The sequence below is a fragment of the Argiope bruennichi genome, chromosome 5 (genome assembly GCF_947563725.1).
Source record: "Argiope bruennichi chromosome 5, qqArgBrue1.1, whole genome shotgun sequence".
NCBI lineage: Eukaryota > Metazoa > Arthropoda > Arachnida > Araneae > Araneidae > Argiope > Argiope bruennichi.
In genome coordinates, this window is record NC_079155.1 from 59,915,319 (window position 1) to 59,939,155 (window position 23,837).

The 23,837-nt window shown below is 30.3% G+C and overlaps 1 protein-coding gene across 2 annotated transcripts in view; it reads right to left on the minus strand.

Moving 5' to 3' along the window:
• LOC129969315 (uncharacterized) overlaps positions 1-23,837 on the minus strand; it is a 220,650-nt gene that overhangs the window by 34,090 nt on the left and 162,723 nt on the right. The window contains exon 3 of one of the 2 annotated variants that reach the window (XM_056083832.1): positions 12,107-12,415. In XM_056083832.1, coding sequence (XP_055939807.1) covers positions 12,107-12,415 — 309 coding nt within the window. Of the gene's footprint in view, positions 1-12,095; positions 12,416-23,837 lie in introns of both variants that reach the window. The other variant, XM_056083833.1, reaches the window with a different exon arrangement.

Genomic DNA, 23,837 nt, shown 5'->3' on the forward strand with positions numbered 1-23,837 from the left:
TCTTAAAGAAATTACACGAGGATTTTTTTTTAAATCCGTGAATGAGATGAATAATATTCATTCGAGATTGAATAGGAATTAAATTGTGATTCTGAAAGCTGAAGGGAATTAAGAAGAATTATTAATAATCCTAAAATAAAGTATGAAAAAAATTAAAATATATGTGCTTTCTGACAACATATCTTGTTTTTTATAATAAAAAAAGTATTTTATATATGTCATAAGGATTATAAATTGTATTTACTTCTATTAATATACCATTAAATTCCACTAAATTCTTCATTCTTTCTTAATTTGAGTACACCAGTAACTATTCATGCAAACTTGGAACTTAAAGAAATGTAAAATACAACTTGACTTGATGGTAAACAATGGATAATCTCGAAAATGGTAAAAGATGTGCGAATGATTTCAATTTCAAAATCAGATTTTTGCATGAGAAGACATCTTGAACGTAATAATATTAAGAACGAACCGTGGAAATGCCCACCGTTTTCGAGATAGGAGTGTTTATTCAGTAATTTGTCTCCTCGTGGAGTTACAACTATTTTCGCCGAGTACGGCTCGGCCACTTAACTGTACCTAAACACCCAGTTTGTGGAACACCGTTTTCAAGATAATATAAGGTAGAAGGACTTTAGTTGCAACTCTGTAGTATTATTTGCTACCTAAAGTTGCCCTGTATAAGCAAATAATTAGCTTATTCGATAAAGTAAATGTAAACGAACGCTACTAATAGAAACAAAAATCACTCTGATTTTTTTTTTTTTTTTGGAATACAAAGTTAATGGAATATGCTCAAATAAAATAGAACGCCAACAAGAATTAATACTAAATCAATATTGAACCATTAAATTAAGTGAATTAAAGGAAAAATAGATACGGGAAAAGGAAGTAAAGAACATTTCTTAACCCTGCTACTAATTTTATTTTTATAAAATTAAAAATAACATGGTTATTTTGTTGTGACTTCATGAATGTGCTCATTTCGCCATTTTATGTAATATATTCCTTTTCTGTTTTGATTCCAACACAAGCCAATTTGTCAAAAAGAAGTTTACACACACTAGGTCGGCGTCCTTTTCAAACCTTATGCTCAAGTGAAGAGATTGGAAAAGAAAAGCCACAATTTTCTCTTTTGCAATATGAACAATACATATATTTATAAATCGAAAACCTATTTATTATTAATACGGTGCGTCTCAAAAGTGTATGGACATGCGATTTTTTGAAGTAACCGTTGAAAGAATAAAGCAATGATCACGAAAAAAATAATTAGCATATGGAATCATAAAATACGTATATTACAATACAGAAATATTATACTTGTATCACAGATTGTGTGTAAAAATATAAAATACAAAATATGATGTCCCAAAAATAAATATATGGACAATGAAAAAAAAATCTCTTTTATTTCTTCTGTACCAAAATATTTGCATATTCTGCGGTCTATACATCTGACGTAACAACTTCGGAGTATAAAATCGCAGCTCGTTCTTCAATTCTCGAGTAGTTGAAAAATGACTCGCAACGTTCAATTCTCTGCTGCTGATACAGCTAAAATTTAGCGTTTAAAAGCTCAAAATTTTAACTTTTCTGATATTGCTAAAGATCTGATATTGCGTAGCAGATCTGGAATTTATCAAATTTTGTCGAAAGATGCAAATTCTGTTGTAAAAAGCGTCCAGGAAGACCAAGAAAATCATCCCAGCGACAAGATAGACAGATTTTGCGCGCAGTTTCAACCCAGAAGAAGTCTATTCGTGAAATTACGAAGACTTTAGCATTTCCAGTTTCAAGATCTACTGTTCATCGTCGCATGCAGTCAAACAAATTTCATAGATATCGCAGAATGCGTCGGACACCTATGCTGAAATTGCACCACAGAAAAGCACGCGTCCTTTGGGATAAAAAGTACATGCATTGGACTGATGAATGGTTAAATGTTTTCTTCAGTGACGAAAAAAAATTCAATTTAGATGGTCCTGATGGCTGGGCATACTACTGGCATGATTTACGACGAGAACCTCGTGAGTTCTTTAGTGGACAACAAGGAGGGAGTTCTCTCATGGTGTGGAGCGCGTTCTGCTTCAACGGAACAACCGATGTTGCTTTTCTTGATAGTCGACAGACCTCTGAAGATTATCAAAATGTCCTCAAAAGCAATCTACTTCCAATTGGAAATATCCTAGGAGGGGAAAAACTGGAAATTCCAACAGGATATTGCGTCGAAATACACCTCGCACTCAACAACAGCTTGGTTTACTCAGAATCAAGTGACTGTTATAGACTGGCCAGCTATTAGCCCAGACCTGAATCTTTTGGAAAACCTTTGGGGAGTACTTGTACGGGATGTGTATGCTCATGGTCGTCAGTTCTCGACTATTCAGGAATTAAAGCAATAAGTAGAGCAGAGCTGGTTCTCTTTAGAGTCGCACTTTCTTCAAAATTTAGTTCGAAGCATGCCTGATAGGATTTTCAATATAATTAAAAGCAATGGATCCAAAATTTGAATTTAAATACAAAATATTTGAAAAGTCCATATATTTTTGGGACAGCCAATTTTTATTATTTTTTTACACATATTCTATAAAAAATATACTGTATTTCTTTGTTGTAATAAACTTATATTATGATTACAGATGCTTATTATTTTTTTAATGATAATTGCTTCATTTTTTGAACTGTTACTTCAAAAAAATCGTCCATATACTTTTGAGACGCGCTTTATATTATTGAAATATAGATGTATGTATATTTACAAGGGGTGTTCAAATGAAAAGGTACGAGACGTCGTAACAACGTAACCGTTAACATATTTGCCTATGACGCTATAGAAGAAAGTAGCGATACATCTAGGGATGCGATTGAAGTCTCTGGCGTAGGTCGGAGCATGCACTGGAAAGAGCAGAGGCTCTTATAAAGACCGCCATCCAGTTAATGTGGCAGTGAATGTGAAGACAGAATGGCGTTCATATTGCAAAATTGTAACTCCGATGTGTACTATGAGACACTCCGAAGTCTACGCAGGTCCATCAAGAACAAAAAATCGGGCATCACATGGAGGGTGTGGCTCTGCTCCATGATAACGCGCGTCCACACGTCCCCAGGGTCACACACATGGAAGTGACAAAGTTAAAGTGATAGCAGCTTTGCCATCCGCTCTACTGCCCGGACATGTCGCCCTGCGATTTTCATGTGTCTGTTGCCCTGAAAAAGCCTCTGAAAGGGAAGAACTTCAACTGGGACGGTGAACTGAAGGACGCTGTGAAGGACTGGGTCTTTCACGGCCACAGGAATTATGGGAACAACGAATCCTTCGGCTAGTTAGTCAATGTGACCGTTGTGCTGCGGCTTACGGTTTATAATTTGAATAAATTCTTCATTTATACCCATAGTGTCTTTCCGTACATTTTCATTTGAACACCCTTGTATAATATTTATTTTATTGTTATATTTCATTTCTAGAAATGGTGACAGAAAGTCTAGACATAAATGTTCAGAATCAATACGAAGTTCCAAAAGATTGTTTGAAAAATTGTGAGGATTCCTTTGTTCCTCTGAAAAACATCTCATTTTTGAAATTTTGCATCCGAGTTCTTTGCAGTTAGTAATTCTCGTTACAATTCCAGCTTATAATAGTGATTTTTTATATTTAATTGTTGATTAGATCTTCATTCAAATTCATGATAAGAAAAAAATTATTGTATGTTATTGGCTGTTTCAGGTGAGTAGAAATTATGTCTTAATTAGAAGATAACATTTCTGTATTTTCTTCGGAAGACGAGGATAATTCAGAAGAAACCGAATTTACCGAGTGCATCTATTTGTCCAATGATAAGTAGATTCAGTATAGAAGTGAACCTTCTTTGGAGAGTAGGTAAACTTGCCACAAAAGAATTGTTTATCTTTAGGTGATTATCACAAAATTAAATATATATCACATCGAGAAAATTGTTATCGTGAATTTACATATAAAAGGAAAATGTGTATTCGGGTAAAAGTGGGAATAAATCGTAGTATAAAATTCAGTATATTTATATATTTACTTTTTCTTGCTAGAGTATTCAAATTCTCCAATGAATGATCAGAAAGTTTGTGGGTTGCAGAGGAAGGACGATCTATTTTCAGAGAAACGATGAGTCTGAAAAGATTATTTCACATATCAAATCTTGCATATTTGATGATCGAGAAACACTGGGTACTTTTCCTGTAGGAGATATAGTGTTAAGTTTGCATCCATTCACAACTTGCGGGTTATATGAATAGATATATTGCTGAAACTTTTTAATTCCAACACATATGTGATATTTTCAAATGAGTTTTTATCCTTACACTGAAATTAAAACTTCAGGAAATATTTAACTGTGTTCGTTTCTTCAGTAACTGATAGATAAAGAAGGGGAATTCATTCTATCTGCACAATCTAAATGCGGAATAAAAAAAAATCCAACTCTGCGAAGGACAACAAATATGCAACAATAAAAATACATGCTCTTGTGCATAGAAAATATAATATGCTTAGGGGTATTAAAATAATATGGCATTCATAATTTTTTTCAATTTACTATCATCAATTTCTCAATTTATTATCATTAATGCATTTTCATCTTATGTCTAGAGTTCCTGATATTGTTGATTATAGTTCATTATAAAAAAATAATTATCAATTTCTTGCGCCAACAGGATAAAAACTTTAAGAAATAATCTAACATTTTAAAGAACGAATTAATCTGTAATTTCAGAAGAAAGTACCATTCTGATTTTTAATTTAGTTTCCAATCCCTTTGTTGCCATCTTATTCGTCCTTTTCTTCATTTAAAAATCTATAAAGCATCCAAACAACGGATATAATAACTGAAAGGTAGCTAGACGTAAAACAGAACCTATATTTATAATAAATCCATAAGAAAAAGGCACGGACGAACAATAACTTCGATTCAATATCCGCTCGGTTCGCTGTTGATTCAAATCATTTCTTTTGAGGTATCAAGACTAGGAAATATTGATTGCGCTAGGAGAAGAAGAAAAAAGAATTTTCATTCATAGTTTCTCAGAAATCGGGGATATTTGTGTTTATTTAGACGTAAGTCACGCTGTCAAATACAACATTCTATAAACGGGCATTTTGAGCATTTTGAAAAGCCTCATTTTTTTTTTCTTTTCCGATGAGAAGTATATCAACTTTGTATAATATTTTGACAAAGATATCTCCTTTTTTATATGGTTTATGTATGAGTTTATGTTTTTGTAGTCAAATCCTGGCGTCTGTCAGTGTCTGTTACTATTTTATATTCTTTATAAGAGAATTCAAAGAGGCAAAGATTGAAAAGGCATGTGCTTTCAAATAACGAAATTTTACTGTATCTATTTTCGTTTTTGATAAGCTAATACAATGTTTTTGTTTCTATAATATATATATATATTAAGGATAATGCAAGTTCAAGAAAATAATTTATATCTATCGATACTTAAAATAATCTAAAAATATAAATATTCTAAAATAACACAATGCAAAATTAAATATTTTTGCCATTTATTAAACTAGACACAAAATGTAGGAATTATTTTTTCTGACACAACAATTAAAATTATTGTTTTTTAAAATTATGTTTTGTAACATTTCAGATCGTCTAATTAGGAAACTTTCTGTCCAATTATAATATTCCATATGTTAATATATATATATATATATATATATATATATATATATATATATATATATATATATATATATATATATTAATCCGAAAATGTTTTGTGAAAACATTTTCATACAAAAACAAAAAAAAACCTATTTTAGTTGCCAAAATATGGACCAATCGGGCAAATCTCAAGAATAGGCCAATTATATGTGTGAAGATGGTAAAAATATAATACATAATGATTTTACCATAGTTATTGTTAATATTTGAAATATTTATGTTGAATAAAAAATAGATTGCCTCATTTAATAGATTGAAAAATTATTTTGAAAACGAAGCCAATCAGATGTTCTCAAGCTTCGGTAAATAGGAATTAAAAACGTATTCATCATATAAGGGCATAATCATCTATACTACAATAGATAGTGGCCACCGTAGATTGCCACATATGGCTTAGGTAAAAACACAATTATTGTCATTCCTCTACTTGATTGCAGCAAATTTTCATGCTAGCAAAAGTACATAAGACACAGTTCAATGAATTATGTGGGATATTTAACTTCATTGCTACAAATTGCTACTTCATTGCAATGAAGTAGCTTCATTGCTACTTCATTGCAAGAAAGTTTTATTGGTGATTCGTTTTCTCCATCTATTATGCTTTCAATAAGGATATGATTATCGTCATTTTTCCTGAAAATAGCTGCAAGATAAATATAGAGTAGACACAACTCAAGCTTGAAACGATTGAATTATTCAGTAGGAGGCGTTGCTTGCGATTGTCATTGAGAGAGCCCTATGAATACCAGAAAGTGCTTAATGTCCCTACCTATAAGTTATGTATCTCTTCATAAGGTTCTCTAATCGATATTAGATTGGTGTTTCACCCAGCCACAAGGCCTAAATTTTACCCACATGAATCTTTGTGGATTCGTTCAGTGGCTTCTTATTGATGTAACATCCATATTCTTCGCATTTAATGACACTGAATATTAAATATGTTGGTCTGAATGGATAATCCCAGCTCTCGATACACCACAGTCAAATTTATATGATCTTACATCTGGTCAGCTTTGTTCAAATGGGGTCCATGATTAGAGGTTGTTCACTAGTAAGGAGCTCTTATTTAAATTTTCAACTCACAAGATTTTTGATAGGTGATTATAAAGTGATTTTTCAATGTATATATGCATTTTTGAAATCTATGATATGCTAATTATATCGTATACTAACTACGCAATATTGGAAATATTCTTACACAACCTGGGAAATAAAGTGCGTTGATAGTAAAGGGATTATGCAGAAGTTATTGAAACAAGTTACAACTCGTCTAGTGGCGAAATAAAGAAGATATAAAAATAAACAAAGGACTAAAAAGTCTAATAAGAAGAATTTAATTATTAATTATTAATTATTTTAAATTAAGAAGAATTTAAAAATAAGAATCGAGATATTTGTAAATAAAATGGTGAACTTTCAGCGATTAAAATAATTATCTTAAAATCAAAAAATGTTTGGTCATGTCCCCCCTCCCACCGAATACCTTTTCCAGATTTTTTGAAACTTAGTTTTGTAGAGTTACAAAAATAATTATTGAATTACAAAAAATAACTCAAAAAAATAAAGGAAATCGGTCAAAAAGTACAGTTAGAATAATGAACACTGTACCAAGTTAATAGTACAGAAAAAATTTCGTGACGTTATCTGTAAAACTAACGGAGATATTTGTAATCAAAATGATCAATTTTGATAGTTTGAAAAAGGATTAGACTAAAATTGAAAAATGTATTGTTCAGTATTATAATACAATTACTCCGAGTTAAGTAAAAGTATAAAATTGATATTTAACATTAAATATATATTTAAGTTTAAAAAAAACATATTCTTGGAGGGATGAATGAATAATACAATAATACCACGTATATTTAATATTTTAAAAATTTACTTATTTATGATGTATATATATATATTTTTTCTTTATGCAATCACACAAAGAATCAGATCTCATTTTCGTATGATGCAAAGTAAACAATGCGCCCAAATAACGGTCTTTGTCATACTGAGAATGTACTTACTGCTTCTTGGAATTTCCTTCTGATTGTATAAAGCTCTATTTTTATTACCATATTTCCACAATCAAGGAATCTTTCCTTCACATCCCTAGAGGGAAGAACCGCTCAAGTGCAAGAGAAAAACAATGTTACAACTCAGATGGTTTCTGGATTAAATACAGCATCATATGATATTCTTTTCTTTTCTTGAAGATGCTATTTTTATGAGGAATAGCTCATGAACCAGTAAACGGTATCTGAAATAGTGTCTTATTTATGCTTAAAAAACTTATATTCGAAGAAATAAAACATAATACAAAGTAATGGTGAGTGGACGGCTAGAAGTTATTGCTTTTCTGCTGTGTAAAGGCCACCGTTATCAATATCAAGGTTCGTGATATGGACTGTGTCTCTGTTTTCAAATGTTTTGCATACAGGGTGAAGATTAAAGCCCCTTTAAATGCAAAACGACGCCCTCGTATGGACAGAAAGTAACGTGTACGTTTAGTAAAATGACTATTTTTAACTTATTGAGACAAATTGCAGTTACCCCAGCGGTGAAATAGTGCTTGCAAAAATAATAACAAGTAAAATAGATTGGGCAAAAAATACAATTAGAAGAATGTAACTATATACATACAAAAATACAGGAAAAAGTTCCATGAAATTATATGTAAAATTGGCGAAGATATTTGAGATTAAAATCATTAATTTTCCATGGCGTAAAAAAAGGAGTCGTCTAAAAGGTAAAAATGTAATGTGTGGTATCCCCCTTCATATTATTTTTGCTTACATTTCACTTAATTGTTTATTAACTTTGAAAAACTACATGATAATACCCGATTCCATATTTTTCAATTTTAGACGACACTTTTTTCAAGAAACTGAAAGCTAATAATTTTAATCGCAAATATCTCCGTCAATTTTACAGATAGCACCATTAAACTTTTCCTGTGTTTTTTTATAGTATAGCGTACATTTTGCAAATGGAATTTTTTTGGTGTGATCTCCTGCATTCTTCAGTATTTTTTTGTAACTTTCTTATTTCACTGCTAAAGATGTTGTTACCAATCTCAATAAATTGAGCATAGTCATTTTATTATAGGTACATATTACCTCTGCGGCTATATGAGACGTTGCTTAGAATTTAAAAAGCTAAAACTGACTTTGTCAATCAATCTGTATATTGAAAGTTTCTAGATGCAACTTCGAGATCTTTTTGTATATTAAGAATACGTTTTTTTTTTCTCTGAGTGTTTATTTATCTTTCTTAAAAATTAAGAATTGAAAATAACACTTGGTGCTATTAAACAAAATTATCCAACAATATTTCGGTATAATTACGATATTGTACCGCATCTAGAATGTCGAAGGATATCGTGAAAATATCGTACAACTTGTGTTCGTAAGATGATATTAAATTAAAAGAAAATGCAAATAATACTTGTGAGAAATAAGGTGTTTCTCCTAAGAAGATTGATATTCAAGTCATTATAACCAAAATTAGTAGTAATTTTAATTTGAATAAATTAATACTTAAAGATTTAATAATTGTATTTAATAATATTCTCAGAAAACAGAAAACACATTAAAGTTCTGTAAAAAATATTTTTTCGAGTGTCAGTATTATATTTAAATTCATATCATGTTTTCGTTTTTCATGCCGGCGTCTTAGCTAATGGGTAACGCGTCTTCCCTATTCCGGGTTCGAGTTCCATTTCGGGCATGGTTGTTCTTCTTTGTTCTAAGTGTGAGGTGTGTGATTGTGTTCCCCTGTAAAAAGGAGTTGTGCAAGAGAATGTGACGCATGAAGTAGCTAAGTCGTACTCTTGGCCCTAGTTGGCGCTACTGAAAAAACAAAAGACGCTCACTCGGCTTAAATCGCTGACAGATATTTGTCAGTGGGCTTGTAAAATGCCACAAGTCACAATCACAGCAACGTCCTTTTTTATACCTCTCTGATCAATGGCAGGGTCAAAATCCTCATTTACACTTAAAGCGACTTTAGATGTTCTTCAGATACTGAATTTTAAACAAAAAGATGAAAACGACTTGAAATTGAATTCTTTATGTCATTATTTAAATTAAATATAAATTTAGTTAGGTCATTCTAAATATATATCATAATTAATTAGAAACCAAAGGAATTAGGAATTTATTTATAATCAGAAAACCCTTGTGGAAAACTGAAGAGGAAAAAATCCCCGATTTTAATTGTTTTTGATGGATAGTCATTCCCAAAAATTCAAAATATTTGTAGGTATAATTGTTTTATCAATAACGTTCAATCATTTGTAAATGTAAAATGTTTCTTTTTTTCTGGACAAATGCATGTTGTTCATAAGCATCTAAAACAACTGTCCTAATGATATTAAGCAAATACAAACACGAAATAATAATTTGATTAAGTGAAACAATTTCGTTAAAGATAAAAGAATATGATTATAATTAGTGTTTTGACATCAAAAACATTTGCGAGTCAAGATAAATCGATATCGATTGTTGAAAGAATAAAACACTTCAGAAAGTAAATGATGAGTGAATTATAATCCCATTTGAGAATAATCAAGTCAACAAGTTTTCGAGTTGTTCATTTCGCAATTGAACAATAATTTATAGGAAATTAATCATTATAGATCAATTTCTTTTGGATTAACTCAGAGAATTCATTTCCACCAACAAATTAGTTTTGTTGTCGCAAATTATTTCCCCATCAGAAATCACAAACTCAATTAACTTATAAATTTATTTGTTCTAGTTACAGAGAAACTTATTACCGTGATGTATAATTAGTTAATCGTCCGTGAAATGAATTAGCGATAAAGTATATGAAAAATTGCATCACCTTTGCTGCTCTTAATTAGTTTGGGAAATTCAATTTCAGATATATTATTCATAATATCCACAGTAATCTAGGTTTAACAACTGAGTTTTTTTAAAAAAAAAAAAAAAAAAAACTCCTGCAAATTACGCGAAAAATTCAATTTTTCAATTTTTCTCTATTAAATATACTAGAGAAAAACTTTAAACTTAAATTTTTCTATAAATCTCCATTTCCATTGGTCATATTAAGTAAAATATTTATTACACAATAGTAATAAAAAGAAAACTATACTCTTTCTCAACCAAAATGGATCAAGTTATGATGCTTTAAATATCAGTGCTTTAGAAGAATTCAAATTATTTCAATAACTATCTTGGGGAAGATTTGTCAATCAACGTATTCCTTTTTACTGAGTCGATTGTTGTATCATTCAAGGCGACATAATTCGATTAGTTTTCATAACAAAAGAATATAACTTATTTAACGCTATGTAGTGCATGGAGAATATTTTACTATATATGCCGAAAATGACACTGAAATTATATAGAATAGTTGTAGTTTTTCATCATCACACTTATTGAAGGAAAACAAACATAAACTTGAAGTATAATTATTTACGATCTTCGTTATTTAATGCGTTTTTTCCAATTGAAATTAATAATTTATTTATCAATTAAGACATTAACTATTGGGACAAAATTAGATTAAACACACTGATTAAGCTATGTACAATAAAATATTTCGAAACTGTTTCTAAAAATCATTTTTTAACTAAAAATGAATAGATTCTTTTTTTATTATTATTAAAAGTCGTTATCGCCAGTCCATTCCAATAATATAAGAACAAAATAATTTTTCTAAACATTCAAGTCCATTTGAAATTTGAAACTAAGCTTTTTAAACAGAATTTGGATTTATACTGTTTCAAATTATTTAAAGTAGATCATTAGTTATATTTAAATATGTAAATCTAAAAAAAATATGGATTCATAAGAAATTAAATAAGTTACTGATTTAATTGCTTCTACAATATAAATCAAACTTACTTATGTATCAAATTAATATTTTAATTCTTCATTACGGAAATTTAACATTTAATTTACTTAAAAATATGAGACATTTTTAAGTTTAATAAACAATCTATTATCAAGACAATCATGAACAACAAATATTCGTTTTAAAAAGACTGTCGTTTCAGCCTTGTTTTCCATCTATTTAAGCATATAATCGTCATCAGTCTTGTTTCTATATAAGCATTTATTAACCTAAACTTGCGCTTCAAGACCTAATATTTTTACTCTAAATAAAGCAGTTTATATTGTCATTTTAGTATTTTTATGATAATTTTTTTAAATCTCCATAGCGTCTGACTTTACAAATAATAATATTTTTTTTTCAGAAATTAATAAAAGTCATCTGCGATGTGGTTAGAGTTATGAGTTCGGCATTTAAAACAAATCAAAGTTTTAATATACTATCTTTTGCATATGAGTAATGATATATATAATCTAATAAATTATTATAAAAAGCAAATTAAATTACGTAAGTTTCTAAATATAAATATATACTTACTTGGGACGTACCTGCATAATAAGCCACTCTTTTTCTTCTCTGGTAGTTTGTTCCAGGTATTTCTACCACACACTCGAACCCGGTTGTTGCAGGGAAATTAAGTTCTTCATGTTCAAAAGTTTTATACAAAGATGTATTGTATGTATCTCTCAAATTTGAAGTGGAAATAGAAACATCTTTCACTATAGCCGGTGTTCTCTCTTTGGGAAGCAATCTGTAAAGCTTGAGCTTCGGCCTTGGGAATAACCCTGTTGCTTCACAGCTCACATTCAGTTTGTTGGGTGTGGTGTGGAATTTAACATCCATTGTTTGAGCTGGAACTGTAAAATGATTTAATCTTAATTTCGTTTTAAGAAAACATTTTGCATTATTTGTTTTAGTGGGAACTTTTTAATATTAATAGGAAGCACTTATGCAATTAATATTATCAAAACATGCAGAGAAAGCATCACAATTAATTATGACGAACATTACAGAAAATATTACTTCTTCATTGAAGTATTATTTAGTCCACAAGTAATATGGTTGAAAACTAGTATAGGGCAATTGTTCACTTCGCCAAAGGTGTCAACAATACCAAGTCACCAATAAAGATGACACACCAGTTAAAAAAAAGCAATAAAACAGTTATTGACAGTTATCTTATTTTATTTTATATACTAATCTATATTATAAACAATCTAATTTTATATAATATGTTAATGTTATCTAATTTAATGTAAAGATGTATTGTGTTTTCATGCGATGGCCAAGTCAATCTATTTATTTAAACCATAAAAGATTTTTAATATTGATATGGTCACTATAAGATGTTGTTAGGTTAGCTAATTACGTAATAACTTAAGACAGAAGGACCCTTAAGTAGAGACTGAATAAATTGACCGACTTGGTATTACATGGATCTCACAACTTTTTTCGATAGAAGAACTGAATTGCGAGACTTGGGTTTTTCTTACACGTTATGTTTTTGATGGCATTTGTTTATTTACTTTGGTGGCTTGGCATTGTTGGCCTTTTTGGCAAAGTAAAATGCACTAACTAGATTTCAACCAATAATATTCTTTCATATTATTTCTTCAATTAAATATTCTATTAGACGCAGTTTTTCATACATATTACTCTGATTCATCAATGGAAAACGTATAATTTTGCAATCTGAACCACAAAAAGTTATGAACTGTCTTCAACAGCGATCCAAAAATCCATATAAAATACCTTATTAATTTCTAGCCTGCACAATTACTATGCTGCTGCCTGCACATAAGACCTGCACATCGCTTATTATCTAGCATAAATGTATAAGACGTTCTTTATGTATACCGCTTTTTCCCAAATATGTGCTTGTTAAGACGAACAGCAATACGATTCCCATACTTCGAAGAGCAAATGCAACAATAATCAAACTTAATAAATATTGAATGTGATTGCGACCAATTAAAATTTTTCAAGTTCAATGGATTTAATGGAAATATTGTTTTGATCCTCGGATCAGAAGAGGGGAAAATAGGAAAAAATCCTCCAGTAAATGTATGAAAGGAAGTCTTTCGAGAAAAAAAATCAACTTTTGAAAAGACAAGCTGGACCTTTAAATAATGATAACAGCATTCAAAAAATAGATGAGAGAAATGTTAAGAAGTGTAAGGGTGTATCAAAAACCATTATTGCATGAACTGGGAAAAATATCTGTGAATATACTGATGATATATACATTTCATGGGTTTTTTTCTTTGTAGGACCAATATTCGAGAATTTGCCTTTGAAGTGACATTATAGCTAAACATATCATTATAAAAATTCAAGGCACCATAACACTGAATGAATTATTCCTTCCAATTTGAAGAAAGATTTTTTTTTACATGAACAGATGCCAATTACACAATATTTAAATGCACATTGCTTGAAAATAAACCAGTATCAGCATTTTGGAGCAAAATTAAATATCAGATCATGGCTTACTTTCTGGAGCAAACAGTGCCTGATTATTTTTAGAGTAAATTTTATCAATTGTATTAGGTACAGTTGGTAAACAACGAGGCAGATGATATTTCGTACAATTTATTGAAGGGAAAGAATAGCTAACAGTTGCTCAGTGTCTATCGCGATGATACACTAATCGCATAGTAGCATGCCTCTAAAAGATGTTTGACTGCTGTTTTAACCATCTGCGCGCACACTCCCAGATATAGAAAATTGAGAAGCTTTTTTTTAATGAAAAGACGCTTTCTAATTAGAAAAAACAAATCTTTTTAACCATAGAGTTTGTTAAGAATGACGCATTGAGATGATCTTGTAAAACCTGCATTTGGATGTCAGATCCAGACATATAATGTATGGATGAGCTAAGAAAACTAATATCTTCCAGAATATCGAAGTGAACGGCTACTCAATAAAATTATTCAGATAGCTGTGCTTCATGTGACAAAAAGAATAATATTTGAAATGTAACTTTAGATATTAAGAACTTGTCCTAAGATTTTACCATTTTCAGCAATTTTAAATGGTTCAAATATTATGAGGATGTGGACTTCAAATAATCTCACTTCATATGCATTTTATCCTTTATATATCATTATATACAGGTGAGGAAGAAATTAGTTACCCACTTCAAAAGGCTCTTTTGGTATAAAAATATAAAATATGAACTACAGATTATTCAGATGATGTGGTTTACATTTATTAATTAAAAACATTTAGTACCAAAATTCCTCAACAGATGGCAGTGTTACAGAAATGGCCTTTATTTGCATATATTGAAAATGTGAAACATAATTTGCGTTACAGCGCTTGTCCATTACCATTTTTCTTTAGATAAAAAAAAGGCGAATTCTGCAGGTACATTAGTTTCTTCTGTATTCTTCATGCCTTCGTTGTAAGAAAAGGCGCTACTTGTGCAATTGTTCTACCAGAACCAACAAAATTCAGTTACAACTGTAAAGGAATTTCGTCGTATGAAGCAGATACAAAGAGATCCAATGTCTCCAGGTGCCCTATGCAAAATAATGTAGAAATTTGAAAAAACTGGGAAACTTGGCATTCTTCCAGGTAGAGGATGAAAAAAAGTCGAGTATTCCAGCGTCAAAAATGTTGTGACCGTGCTCATTAAAGCCAGCAGTCAGTTGCCTCATAATAGTGTGAGTTTGCCAATTGTTTCCCGTGTTCTGGATACGCCGTATTCAAATGTACGAAAAATCGTTTGGCAGAGTTTGCAATTTATTCCATACAAAATCAAGTCTGTGAATCTGCTGCAGGAGGGGTACTTAGAGGTCCGTAAATTTATTGCACTCGAGTGATGGTTGACACAACTTGGTCATGGAACATTATGCGAAGTGATGGGGCCCACGTTTGTCAATGGGCAAGTTAACACCCATAACTGTCGAATATGCGGAGAGAAAAACTCGAAAGTTATCCAAGAACAACTCTTGCATCCTGAAACAGTGACAGTATAGTGTGGTTTTACAGCTACCTTTATCATTGGACCGTATTTTTTTGATGATATAACTTCAAATGGAATCCAAACCTGTTCCGTCACAGGGAAACGATACCATGATAGGCTGAGGGATTTTGTAATCCCAACTCTTCTACAGCGTGGATGCCTTCAAGACAACATTTTCATGCAGGGTGGTGCACCACCTTATATTGATCGTCGCGTAAAGCGATTGTTAACACAGCATTTCACAGAAGCACGACTTATCAGACGTCATTTCCCGATAATATGACTTCCTCGCTCGCCGGACATCACCCCTTGCGAATTTTGGTTGTGAGTTTATTTGAAGGACATTATCTACTGTCAAAGCCCATTATCTCTACCAGATCTAAAAGACAACATTTAGCGCCATATTTTTAATATTCCGGCAGACTCACTCCGGTCATCTATAAAAAATATAGTTATCCAATTAGAGCATATTGTTGAAAATGAAGGAGGGATATTGAACAATTTTAATTTTATTTTATTTAACAATTATAAACCATATGAAATGGTTTCATATGGTTTATAATTGGTACAATGCCACGTAATGGTGATTTTTGTACTATTTTTTTATTTGGTAAATGTAAAGCGCGTTATCTCAATAATCTGTAGATCACATTTTATCTCATTTGGATAAATAGGATGCATTTTAGAGCCCTCTGAAGTCGGTAACTTGTTTTTTGCTAATCCTGTTCTTTAAGCGAATATCCAAACGCTTAAAACTCCTAATTTTCTCTTAAAGACATAAAAAAAACATAATCCTTTCCAGTTATGTATTCTCATTTTTTATCACTCCATTTAAAATTATCTCAATCATGGTGGTTAGTTATAATGGATAGTTAATCTGCCGATACTATAATTAGAGGGTCGACAAATTGCTTTAAAATGAGAGATTGAAATCCTTATATATCATTTCTGTATCATTTTCTGTGGCGATAAAATACTTATTTCAACTTATTAAATGAAGAAAATACTTCAAGCAAAAAGAAACGATAATTGTATGCTAACTAAAAAAATAATTTTACTCTATCATTAAATGCCAGTATTGATGGGAGAAGGTTAAGTAAATGCATAAATCGTTTGATCTGTTTTATTCTTCTAGCACATAAAAAAAAACATATTTTATGTTAGTAAATTATTTTTTATACAAATCAGCTCAAATATTTTATAACTCCCCCAAAAGCAAATTTAAAATTCTATTATTAATACAATTTTTACAGAAAATAATGTAACAAATATAGGGAAAAGGAGAACATGACAATCGTAACAATATCATCTCAGCAACTACCCAATTAATTTAAGATCTAATTTCGATACAATTAAATTGTTTATTTCAAATTTCTTATCTAGTATTGTATTGGAAAAATTATATAGTATAAAAAATCGAGGCACGTTTCATTTTAAAGGAAGAAAAAGACAAACAAATTTTTCGAAACAACGTGATCTATCTTTATATTTTAAAGGATCTCATATTTTGAAACGAGAACATTTTCTCTCTCTATTTATTTACCCAAAACATCCTCTGCTATATTGCGAACATAATCACAGTCAGAGAGAAAACATGGTCCTGACTTCAAAAAAAGAAAACCAAGTTCTGTCTCACAGTAATAGCTAATCCATGAGATGGGGGAGCTATGATTGCTTTTCTGTGCTGAACAAAAAGTACTTTTTGACTGCGAGTGTCTACCTCCTGGCAGAAACAACAAAGACAAACGGTGCTTATAAAAGCGACGCAAAAATAACAGTTTCGAAAAACAAAGGAGCTTTTGGGCTTATTGAGATCACTTCAATGGAAACACTGGTACAAAGAATGTTCTTTTGGAGCAAGATATTTTTCGAAAGGGTGTTTTTTAGGTAGGATTGTATGTGCTGTACTGTAATATGTGAGCAGTAAGCAATATGTTTTTAAAATGCGAAGTTATTTATGCCTTTGCTTCAGCATAAATCTTCATCTTCAATTCAGAAATGCATATTTATCACGATCTTTCAAGCAAATAATGGAAAATATATTTTCTAGTTTCCAAGGTTTTGAATCGTGCTATATGTCATCTTGTGTTTCTTTCTAATAAATATTGCTAGAAAAGTTGTTTTCCTCTCCTTTAAAAGATATGAATATAAAAATCTTTATAATTGGAGTCTTTAGTTTTCCTTTCATAATTTTTTTAATATATTTTCTGTTTTCTTTTGCCTAGACATAAAGAATAATTTATAAAAATAATCACCGAAAGGAAAGTTTATAATTATGAATTGATAAAAATCTATGTATATGAGAAATATTGTTGGCATCATATGCTAATAAAATACAGTTACATTATCCATTTTCCAGTTGCCTACGTTGACCAAAAGGTTCTCGAGAAAATGAGTTATATTTAATTTCACTTAAATAAACTTTACTTGGTGTTATTTAAAAAGTAATTCAAAGATAAATAATTCATTTGTTTTCTCATGCATTTGGGTAGTTAAAAAATTCCTGGATGCTAAACAGTTCATTTGTGACAGAAAATGCATGACACCATAGGAAAAATATAACTTCATATCCATTATTTCAACAATAAATTTATTACCTATAAAATCTGTGTTATTTTGACTGTCTTACATATGTTTTGTTTAATGTTCTAATAAAGACCAGGGGCGCTATTAGAAACTTTAAGGCCCGATTCATTTATCTTATAATTTTTTCTGCATTCTAAGCAGTTTTTTTTCAATTCGTTTTATAAACCGCTTATATATTAACAGAAGCCTTCTTCTTTAGCTTTCAATAATGAGAAAGACAATCACGAGATTAAATATTTGACGACACAATGAAAACGGTTTTGATGTCAGGGCAACAATTTAAGGCAAAAAAATTGCCAGAATTCTGAAAAAAATTTACGCTTAGTAAATTTGGAAAGATATTTTTTTCTAATTTTAAGATGTGTAAAACTCATTTTTGTATTGTAATACTTTCGAATGCTATGTTAGAAAAATTTATATATTTTATTTAATCTTAATTAATTAAAATTTAAAAAAAAAATCCCGCACTCCAGTTTTCCGAAATTACATGTTTCATATCTGGTATCTTTATATTTTGGCATCTTCAGTTCGGTTATTAGAAAGCCAGTATATACACACATACACACAATTAAATTGTTATTATTAGTAAAAATTAGCATTCCAAGAAACGCATTTGAGTTCTTAAAATATTCTAATAAAGAGTCACGCTTCCAAACTAATTAATTTAAAAATATTTTCATCAAAGTGAAAAGAGGCTTTTACCCTAATAGGATGATTGCATTTAATCACAAAAAGTGAAAGTATTTATCGATAAGCCACAAAGGGTTTCATTCTGGTTACAAACGTCAAAACAAGAAATTCGAATATAGGTATTCAATTAGTTTTCGAAGGCAAAAAACGACATCTGCATATCGGGTAGCTCAATAATATGGAACAATAAACGTTCAGTTTGCGATTAGATACTAAAGCTTAAACATTCCATCATTAAAAAAACCCGCATATGCAAGCTTTCGAAAGAGATTGTACTAAGCTTAGACACGACAATGTTTGGCTACATAAAGACCAGAAGGTGCTCGATATACTTAAACAAATGATGAGATATCCAAAATCTTTCTTCACACAGCTTCGATATCTTTTTACATAAATTGCATATATTTGGTATCTCTTAAACAGTAATTCAAGGATAAATGATGCGTTTGTATTCAGTAAAATTAATGGATGTTAAATGTGTTGGATTAAATGTGTTAAATGGATTAAATGTGTTGTGATAGGAAGTGCAAGGCACCATAGGAAAAATTTTATCCATTCATAAACAAAGAAAGGCTGATAAATAATTCATTCTCTTTTACTTGCTGTAGTCATTAATTCAGTATGCATAGTAATGAAGTTTCCATGTTATACTGAGATTAAAATGTTTTAGAAGGTAATTATTGATGTTTTTTTTCTCCATTTAATACACATAATAGTCCTTCAATATCAAAGAAAAATTATGAACTGCAATCCCTTTTATGGAGGGATAGAGATATGCATTTTCAATTGCTCAGCAATATATAAATTCAGATTTAAATATACAGGGTGTCTCAAAAACCTTGACCGTGGCTTTCATTCATGAAATATTGTTCGCAGACATATAACGTAGATTACAAAATTGCGTAAAAAAAGGTGCAAAATGGTATGAAAATTAAAGTTTTTAGGGGATTATAATTTTAAAAATACAAAATTTAAACTTTTATTAAAATTATTTTATTTAAATTAAAATTACGTACCCCGTGCAAAAAAATTCCCAGGGAGCAAAATGTGCCGCATTCTCTAATAAAGTCGCGTAAATTTCAGCATTTTATCACAAAAAGTCTCAAAGATATGAAACTACATGAATGCCGATTGAAACTACTTTCTTCGATGCTACTACATTACTTTCGATGCCAGGATATAAATTCGCAAAGAGAAAAAAAATATGTCGGATGTTTGTGTTTTTGGGGTCGTTCACAAATTAACAAAGAAAGTAATGATTGAATAAATAAATAATAATTTTACTATTTATTGGTTCCAAAGTATTAAAAATGTGTAGAAATAATAACTTAAAGGAAATATTACATAAGGAAGGATAATTTTAATGAAAAATTACATAAGATTTTTTATAAGTTCACTGACTGTGCTATTTTTAAATTATATTATATTATTCATGATATAACATTTTAAAGTATTTTTCAGGAAGCATAGATTTTAAAATTTGTATTTAAAACTGAAGATATGAACATATATTTATTTTTATGATGCATTCCTGCGTCGCGTCAACTGCACTGAAGCTGTAAACATTTGCATTTTAATTTGCGATTGATCCTTTCCCAACTTTGTTCGAATATAACTTAGAGAATTTTCATAATAGAATTTTGAAATTTTGTACATGACCTTATTAGAGGATCGGACACATTTTACTCGCTGGGATTTTTTTTTTGTACGAGGTCCGTATAAAATTTAAATTTTGTATTTTTTAAAGTTTAATTACCTATAATTTTAATCGATTTCATAACATTTTCCACCTTTTTTACACAACTTTGTAATTGACAGTATATATCTACGATTAATATTTAAGGAATAAAAGCCGCGGTCAAGGTTTTGAAACACCCTGTATACACGTATTTTATACTTTACACACAAATATTATACAATGAATGTAAGTAGAATTCTAATAAGGTGGAAGAAAGAAATTATCAAAAGTGTTGCGAAAGAAATGTAAAGAAAAAATCTTAAAACAATAAAATACAGAATAATTGGTTGTTACAAAGGCCATATGCCGGCGTCCTGGCATAGGGGTAGTGCGTCTTCCCCCTGATTTGGGCATCCCGAGTTCGAGTCCCAGTTCGGGCATGGTTGTTCCTATTCTGTGTTGTATCTGTGAGGTGTGTGAATGAGCCCCACCCCCATGTCAAAAGGGTTTGTGCAAGCGAATGTGACACATAAAGTAGCTATGTCGTACTCTTGGCCCTAGATGGCTCTACTGAAAAAACTAGATACGCTCATTCGGCTTGAATCGCTGACAGATAACGGTCGGTGGGCTTGTAATGTGCCAAGTTCTTCAGTTCTGGAGATGAATGGATTTCGAAGGTATAACTTTCAAATTCAATTCAGGTCATTAAGATGAAAAATGACATAAGCACTGGTCAGTAATGAAGAAATGCTAGTTTAATTGAATTGGTGTAAATATGTTTAAACGATTCTTGATAAGAGAATAGAATAAAATTAAAGAATAGAATTAAAATGTTCTTTAAATAACGATACATCAAAAGCAAAAAAGATTTCATTTCATTCTCAAATGAAAATCGGAATTCAACACACACTTAAGCCTAATTCTTTTTCCTTGAAGTATTTTTTTATCTCAACGACTCCCAACAATTCTGGAAGATTGGAAAGCCACTAATCTCTAAAGAAAAGTAAGTAAATGCTGTTAAAGTTTCGGTCAACCTCCAGGCTCACAGCTTAATACAGATTTTAGTGGAAAATTTAACTGCAGTTAGAACTGAAAATAAATATGATTTGTTATTTTTTGACAATTAATAATTTTCCATATTTTTCTGGCATAAAATTGTATATAAATCATCTCGTTCTCAATTGATGGAAAAATGCAACAATAAATAAGTAAAAAAATGCTTTTTTCCCCTCAAAATGTTCATATAATTTTTAATTGGTTCTATACCAGGAATCCCAATTATTGATTCTTGGAAACAGTTATATTTCAACTGCTATATTATTTTTTTTTAAAAATCAATCTTTTTTTTTTTTTTAATAATCAATGATGGAATTATATTGTAAGAATTTTGGATTGAAAAAAACAGTCAAAGTTACCGTAAAATAACTTGATTCCAGTAATCTTTAAAGTAATGAATCTCTGGAGCAATATTTTAAAAAAAAAAAAAAATCATTTTAAGACATACAAAACAATTTACTTTCAGATGTTGTACTGGTAATTTCCCCCCAAAATTATTTTGGAGATGTTTATATTAATTGTATTATTTTATATTATTTTGAGAGCTGTGTTGTTATAAAAAGATTTAATCAGTTAATTGGAACTATAATAATCATGTTATAAAAACATTTGCCTTAACTAGTAGCTCCTCAACTCAAATCTCCAAACTTATAAATTAGTGCTCACTTTCACAATAAGTTTCATGAGTCAATAATTTCTGTAAAGAAAATTCTTTTAATGCTTGGAAAAACTGTGATAACATGAGAAATAAATATGTTGCTTGAACTTAGTTTTTTTCTTCATTTGCTAAGATTTTCCTAGTTCTTTTTCTGGAATATAACTTGAAGTTTCCTTAATAATGCTTCATTTTTCTTTATAAATTACATTAACATAAAAAGCCATGGCTATTAATCACCTCAGCTGAAAGATAAATACTAAAAAGGCAACCAAATGTTCCCTTTTCTGTACGGCCTAGAAGTTTCCACTCACTTATATTAAAGACACAAGATCCCTACGCATTTATTTCTCCTGACGCCGGACGTCTGTTTTTTCTCATCATGACAAAGATTCATCTTCTCAATTGTTCCGAGTTACAACACAAGGTTCCTTTGTGCCTATTATCCCGATCCTCTAAGTATATAGGAGTCATATTGTTAGTGGGATATTTCTGAACCGGCATACAATCCTTCTAAGAGGCATAAAGGGAATCACCTAATATTTTCTTTTCATAAGACCAAGCAGCTATTTTCCTTATGACCACATGCTCTAAGCCAATTAGGCTACTGGATAAAAAATATTACACTATGGTATGCTTCCTGCATATTTGTGATAAAAAAATATGCAAGGACAATTAGCTATAAAATAAAGATAGGATGAAAATTCATTCATTTGTGGCTTTGAACACTATTTCATGTTCTCTATAGTGGGAAAGTGTACGTACCTTCTATTATGGAAAAACTGTGCATATTCTCTATAGTGGAAAGTGTAAATATCCTCTATAGAGGAAAATTGTACATATCCTCTATTGAGGAAAACTGTACATGCCCTCTATAGTGGAAAACTCTTACATATCCTCTATAGTGGAAAGAAGCTGTAATTTACAAATACGCAACCTTTTCGTCGAATTTATTATTATAGATATCACTATTAGTAATGAGTTGATATTATTTCACTATAGGATGGAAATAGTTTTAGGTTTTTAGTATAAACCTTTAAGTTATCAAAAGAAGAAATAAATTACTTGTTTTCTTCAATTCTCTTACCTCTATAATATCTACAGTACGATCACCAGCCAAATATAGATGAAATCTACTTTAATATATGCTCTTTCTTAACACTAGAGATTCCAAGTTGCTAATATCATCAAGTAAGTAAACTAAAAATGCAACATTTCAGCAATGTGATCACCAATGTGTGGATCCAATCGTCTTTACTCTTTCAATTGTCATATTGGTATCGAATTTAAAACTAAATTAAGCACTAAAGTAAATTTGAACTGATTAGCTATTAACTTATTACCGATATTTAATATTGCCTCATAATCAGAAGTTGATAATTAGCCTCATATAAGAATAACAGTTGCACTTATATTTTGAACAGTTGTACATAATATTGCCGATAATTAGCATCATAATAAGAAAAACAGTTGCACGGATATCTTAAGAAGATGCTCAGTGGATGTCGGATCAATGACTTCCATTGTTAGTAACGAATTTGACTATTACAGTGATAAAAAATAAATGAATGTGCAAGAACTTCAGGGATATTTTACTAGGTGCCAAGATATGAAATTCTTCTAGATTTTTCAATATAACTACCA